The 6,684-nt window shown below is 38.9% G+C and overlaps 1 protein-coding gene across 7 annotated transcripts in view; it reads left to right on the forward strand.

The window, feature by feature from the left end:
* The window catches only part of ubap2b (ubiquitin associated protein 2b), a 47,126-nt gene extending 42,240 nt beyond the window's left edge, over positions 1-4,886 (forward strand). For all 7 annotated transcript variants that reach the window (XM_056463181.1, XM_056463180.1, XM_056463182.1 and 4 more), the window contains exons 26-27: positions 2,370-2,558; positions 4,211-4,886. In XM_056463181.1, coding sequence (XP_056319156.1) covers positions 2,370-2,558; positions 4,211-4,291 — 270 coding nt within the window. In that variant the 3' untranslated portion in view covers positions 4,292-4,886. The remainder of the gene's footprint in view (positions 1-2,369; positions 2,559-4,210) is intronic.
* Positions 4,887-6,684: the final 1,798 nt, after the last annotated feature.

The following is a 6,684-nucleotide window of genomic DNA, read 5'->3' on the forward strand; positions in this document are numbered from 1 at the left end:
TTAAGCATCCTGGGCTTGTAGAATGAAACCATTCATTATTTAATAGAACCGTTTAATGATTAAGTGTAATAATTAATAAACAGCATGTCAATAGTGCCATCTCAGATGAGCAAATAAAGAGTATTATTTTCTTTTGTAATGTCCCTACAGGGCTATTCAATTGGCGACCCGCAACCTGAACTTGGCCCCTGAGGCATATTATTCCGGCCCTCCAAATAGGCTAGTGAGACCATAAAAAATTTATTTAGTTCTGTCGAAAAATGGCCGCTATATGTATGAAGTGACATGCATGCGTCTGTTCAATACAGCACGAGCTGCAGTTGAGGGCTGCGCAGAGCGTGAGTCACGTGGCATTAAGCGAGTGGCACAAGCAACCGAGAACATTTGGATGTGTTTGTAGAAAAGGCCTTTTGTACAATGCACTGATATCGTTATTAGGGATGCAACACTTAGCCGATAAGGCTTCTCAACGCCGCGTTTGTTGCACGGAATGAAACTGCTGCAACTCAACAAAGTTATGCCACCTGTGTGCTAGTTTAATGTTCCAAACTTATAGCTACACCAAGGCTAATATGCGCACACTGGATTAACTATAGCAGCGGGCGTCTTTTCTGCGCGCAAGTTTATTTCCAATGTAAGAATGTATACCAATATGTGGGCGCAAGCGGAGCGACGCCCAGTAAAAAAACATTTCACACTGTAGAGTGACTTTCAGTACAATGTAAACAAAAGACATGTTAGATGAACTATTACGAATTATTAAAATGATTATGGATGAATGCAGATAACAGCAATTCATTTAAATACTTGCCTAATATAAAGCTTAAATTTACATTAGCCATGATAACCATGAAACCATGATTATTCTTCAGACTATATAATCGTACAACCAAAATCTGTAATCCTTGCATCCCTATATGTTATGCAGTTGAAAACATAACATAGGAATGAGTTTAAGTGTAGACGAAGCCTATTTAAGCAATACACTGCTTTTGTTGTGCTTTGAAATACAACATTTGAATATATTTGTAAAAAAAAAAGCCTATTGTACACTGCACTGATATTATCTAGTTTCAAAAACAACATATTGATGTAGAAAAATCCAATATGGGTGTCTTAAGGAGCAAAAATACAACATATGGGCTCTTATATGCTGTTGTGTCATCACTCATATTGCAAATCATATCTGTCCGGCTCTTCATTTGGGATGCTTTTCATGAACTGGCCCCCATGACAAACTAATTAAATAGCCCTGGACTAGGATGATGAGCATTCAGGAAAATGTGGAGAATGGCAAATGTTTTAACCAAAGCTTTTTTATGCTGCTGAAAATACAAGTGCTCTTTATATCCAGTCAGGTGCTTTGGTTACTTTAAGACTGAAATCACCAATACTGTTTCACAGATAATACCAGCAGCACAGAGCGGATCATATGCCTGAGTTGGCACGGACCACAAATTGTGTTGGATCCGTTTGCATTACTCAGAAAGCTTTACTTGATAGCAGAAAGATGGCGAGTCAGGCTGAGCTTAAGTGCTTAGACTCATGACTGCTACAGAGTTTTGATATAAATGGAGCGCTATTGGCTGTTTTTGAAAAGGGGAGAAGCTTCTGTCTCACCTTTGTCTTCCAGTTTCAGTTGAGATTTATGTCAAACATTAAATAAATATGTTAATTTAAAAGCACCTCACAGGATTGCAGTGCCTTGCATTTGATAAAGGTGGTTATTGGTATGCAGTACGTATTGATGAAAGGAGGTTTCTCACGTTTAAAGGTCCCGTGAAGTGCTTTGAAATGTTGACCTAATTTCAATTGAATAAAGAGAGGGTGGGACATAGAGTAGCTCCTCCCCCTTTAAAAAAAACAGCTGATTGGTTTTGTTTGTTACAACTCTGCCAGTGAGGGTGGTTCAGATCATCAAATGTGAAGCATCTTAAGGGGGGGCGAGGCTTATCAGATACTTCAGAGTATTTGATTGGTCATGATTTGAAAAGAAACTAAAATATGAGGTGACGTGGAGAAAAAAAATCGTTGAACCATTTAGATGAAAGCTTGAGATGTTTTTCCATTTTATATTTTCTGAACAGGAATATTGTCACTGTTTTGTAGCACACTAGCTAATATTTATCCCTAACTAACAGACTGAAACTTTTTTTTTATTATTATTTCACGGGACCTTTAAGACCATTATCTCTGCTACATTCTGAATCAGTTTCAGAGATTTAACAGTACATGCTGGTAAACGAGAGATGGAATAAAGTACATTTTAAAATAGGATTCGTTTTACACATTACAGTCATTTTTATTTCTAAATGATGTATTCTTCATTAACCCTCTTGAACCCTGTTTCTCTTTGTTGTCCCCTCTAGACATTTGACAAGCAGTGTTTCCCTACAGCAGCTGGCCCTGCTTTCAGCCTGCCCTCAGCTCTGGGAGGAACTGGCCCCCTTAACCCTGCAGGAGCCCCTGGATACGCACCCGCACCCTTTCTTCATATCCTGCCCCATCAGCAGCCCCCCTCACAGTTACTGCACCACCACATGGGTCAAGACACACAGGTACCCCTAAAAGACATAAAAAATATAATATTGAAGTGTTTTGTAGATACCTTGCAGTTAAGTTTCACATAACTATTGCAAATCCAGTTTTTGAAGTAGAGTTTCTTGATCTCTTCTAAATAATATTGTTTAAAGCAGTATTTAAATATACTGTGCATTCGGAAAGTATTCATAGCGCTTCACTTCCACTTTTTTTTTTTATTCCAAAATGGAATAAATTCATTGAATTCATTGCCTTTGCTCAATACTTTGTTGATGCACCTTTGGTAGCAATTACAGCCTCAAGTCTTTTTGAACATGATGGCACAAGCTTGGCACACCTGTCTTTGGGAATTTTCATTCCTCTTTGCAGTACCTCTCAAGCTCTATCAGGTTGGATGGGAAGCGACGGTGTACAGCCATTTTCAGATCTCTCCAGAGATGTTCAATAGGATTTAGGTCTGGGCTCTGGCTGGGCCACTCAAGAACATTCACTGAGTTGTTGTGAAGCCACTCCATTTATATTTTGGTGGTGTGCTTTGGGTCATTGTCCTGCTGGAAGATAAACCGTAGCCCCAGTCTGAGGTCAAGAGCACTCTGAAGAAGGTTTTCGTTCAGGATGTCTCTGTACATTGCTGCATTCATCTTTCCCTCTATCCTGACTAGTCTTCCAGTTCCTGCTGCTGAAAAACATCCCCACAGCATGATGCTGCCATCACCATGCTTCACTGTAGGCATGGTATTAGCCTGGTGATGAGGGGTGCCTGGTTTTCTCTAAACAACGCCTGGCATTCACTCCAAAGAGTTCAATTTTAGTCTCATCAGACCAGAGAATTTAGTTTCTTATGGTCTGAGAGTTGCCTTCAGATGCCTTTTGGCAAATTCCAGGTGGGGAGTGGCTTCCGTCTGGCCACTCTACCATACAGGCCTGATTGGTGGATTGGTGCACAGATGGTTGTCCTTCTGTAAGGTTCTGCTCTCTCCACAGAAGAACGCTGGAGCTCAGACCGAGTGACCATCGGGTTATTGATCACCTCCCTGACTAAGGCCCTTCTCCCCGATCACTCAGTTTAGATGGCCGGCCAGCTCTAGGAAGAGTCCTGATGGTTCCAAACATCTTCCACTTACAGATGATGGAGGCCACTGTGCTCATTGGAACTTTCAGAGCAGCAGAAAATTTTCTGTAACCTTCCCCAGCCTTGCGGACAATTCAGACAATTCCTTTGTCTTCATGCTGGGTTTGTGCTTTGACATGCACTGTCAACCCTGGGACCTTATATAGACAGGTGTATGCCTTTTTAAATCATGTCCAATCTACTGAATTTACCACAGGTGAACTCCAATTAAGTTGCTAAAGCATCTCAAGAATGATCAGTGGAAACAGAATGTACCTGAGCTCAGTTTAGAGCTTCACAGCAAAGGCATAATAAATTAATTTAATCTATTTTGAAATAAGGCTGTATCATAAAAAGTGAAGTGCTATGAGTACTTTCCAGACACTGTATTGTTTAAGATTAAAACCCTGTGCTTGTGGGCTTATGTGCAGTTTTCAGCATTCAACAGTTTTGATAATGTTGACTGTTTAACTATCTTATGTTTAACTATCTTACGTGTTTGAAATAGTAAGCTTTGTATGGGCTAATTTGGATTTTTTTTGTCCTCATTGTCTGCAGGGTCAACGCAGTCAGTCCAACAGCATGCAGAAGAGTCAGAGCAAGTCCAACTACAGCAGCTCTCCTTATTGGGCTAACTGATTGCACGGTTTATACTGTTAACGATGACAAAAGCCCAAATCTGTGTGTCCGCTCTATCCTGCCTCTAACACGAGATGGTATATATATACTCATACACTGTATCAGTTTCCCCACCCCCCTCCTCCAAAGTTCTCCTCTACTTCTCCATTTTCTTCCTTCTCTGAATTAGGTTGTTCATGTAAGATATTTATGTAAGTATTTATATATACTGTAAATGTTACAAAAGAAAAAAACTGAACGTGGTCAATGCGGTCACTCTGTTTTATTTTTTTGAAGGACTTTTGTTTTTGTTTTAAAAACTGCAAAGATGTAGCAAAAATAAATAAAAAAGGAAGCATTTTGAGAACTTCAAAGACATTGCAGTTAGAACTTAATAGCACTGATGGTGGAGGAGGGTGAACTGTAAGCGTTTTATCTTTTCAGACATCTTGAGAGGCTTCACAAACATCAAGAGCGCACCACTCATGAGTGCTTTCCTCTAGGGATTGTTCTCCAGTATAATGGTTCTGAAATTTTTGTCCTTGAAGGAAAAAACTGCCCATAAATTTTATATTTTACTCTTATTGCCATCTGAATAAAGGTTCTGAGCTATTCACTCATGTTCTGTGTTTGCTTTTATAATGTTGAAGTGGCGTTTTGAACCTGCATTAAGCTGGGTTACAGTAGGGTTTTACCAAAGTTGTAAAAATTTACAGTAGTTCAATAAAATAAAGTTCTGGACAGTGTCGGTGCTATAGCCTAGTGATTAAAGCTGACATATGGTGCAGTAGCACTTCAGGGACGTCCCAAGTTCAAATCCCGGCTCAAGGACATTTCCCGTCCCCACCCCCTGTCTTTCTCCAACTTTACTTTGTCTATAATACTGTCCTATCTACTTAAAGGCAAAAAGGCCAAAGATAAATCTTTAAAAAGTTTTAAGCACTAGCACTAGTTTCAATGCTGCTTTAACTGTTCTGAACTGTGTGTATGTAATATTCCATTCTTTAAAATGAATAAAATGCAAAAATTTCAATTAGTGGTGGGCCGTCATCGGCGCTAAAGTGTTTCACCTGGCTGAATTGCACTGTAGGTGGCGAGAACGAGTCTTCGATCCTGTGTGTATTCCTACTGTGAAATTACCACATCACTAGAGTGAATCTGATTGATGTCAGCTCCACATCTAACTATCAGGCACCAGTAGAGTTTATGCATTAGAGTAAAACGTACAAATCAAATGGAGCGGGTGCTTTTTAAAATGAAAGTCAAATCGGTGAGCCGTCTGACAAAAAAGTGCCCTTCTGAATTACATCAGCAGGATGCCCTTCTGGATCTTTCACTTACTTTAAAGACACTACTGACTACATTTGTAATCTAGTTATTTGCCTTAATAAACAGTAATATAATTAAGGTGTTTACGTGAAGTGCTTTCATCTGAGTTTCCTGTAATTTTAGGTGACTTTAACTACAGTTCGGCAGTTTCACATTCACTAATGAACATTTCTTTCGTGCCCTCATGACAAACTGGGGTATTAGACCCAAATAAGGAGTAAGGACTGATGAGAGTGTTATGGAATTTAATAATGCACACTGAATGGAAAGAAAAAACTTCCGCATTTCGAGATGTGTGTGTGGTCCTTTACTGACTGCCGTGTGTGTGCGGATCTTGTAAAATATGGCAAAGTCCTACATGACAGCAATAGTTTGATCGGGGTGTTTACTTTAATAATGCCACTAATATATGCATACTCCACGTCTTAAATTTGTTGAGATAAGTTATGACTTCAGTCGGATTAAGATAATCAAAATTCTGAATGCCTTCGTCAGAATTCAAATGGGCCATTTTAATCTAGATTAATTCCAAGATTACAGTGAGATTAATCTAGATTAAAAAAATTATTCTATGCCCACCTGTAATTTGAATTATCTTTTATTTTAATACTTTAAATTTACACACCCAAATCTAAATCAAAGTTACAAGATATTTTTTCATTCAGTTTAAGAAAATAAAAGCTATATTAATCTGCTCTAAAATAACTATCAATGTTTATCCCTAATTAATATTTAGTTGATTAGTCATTTTTTTATCTCTGCTGTCCATGTTGCGTTGTCAAACTGTCACCAAGAAACTTTCCCACAGTTAGAATTGGCGTTTTAGCTAGACTACAACCTCAAACATCAGGGACATTATCCCAGAGTGTGAATTTTGGGGTTTTAATTGCATTTTAATGTCACTCCTGGTTATTTTTTTAATTGGGTGGATATCAGGAGATTGTGCTGGCCACTCCATTACCTCAATCCTTTAGGCCTGAAATTAAGACTGCATTCCACTCCACCTTTAGGCACGCACTCACTTCTCTAGCCACTTCTCCTAAAAGGGAATCCTCACAATCAATTTAAAGTTCATTCCACTTTTG

The sequence above is a fragment of the Danio aesculapii genome, chromosome 8 (genome assembly GCF_903798145.1).
Source record: "Danio aesculapii chromosome 8, fDanAes4.1, whole genome shotgun sequence".
Taxonomy (NCBI): Eukaryota; Metazoa; Chordata; class Actinopteri; order Cypriniformes; family Danionidae; genus Danio; species Danio aesculapii.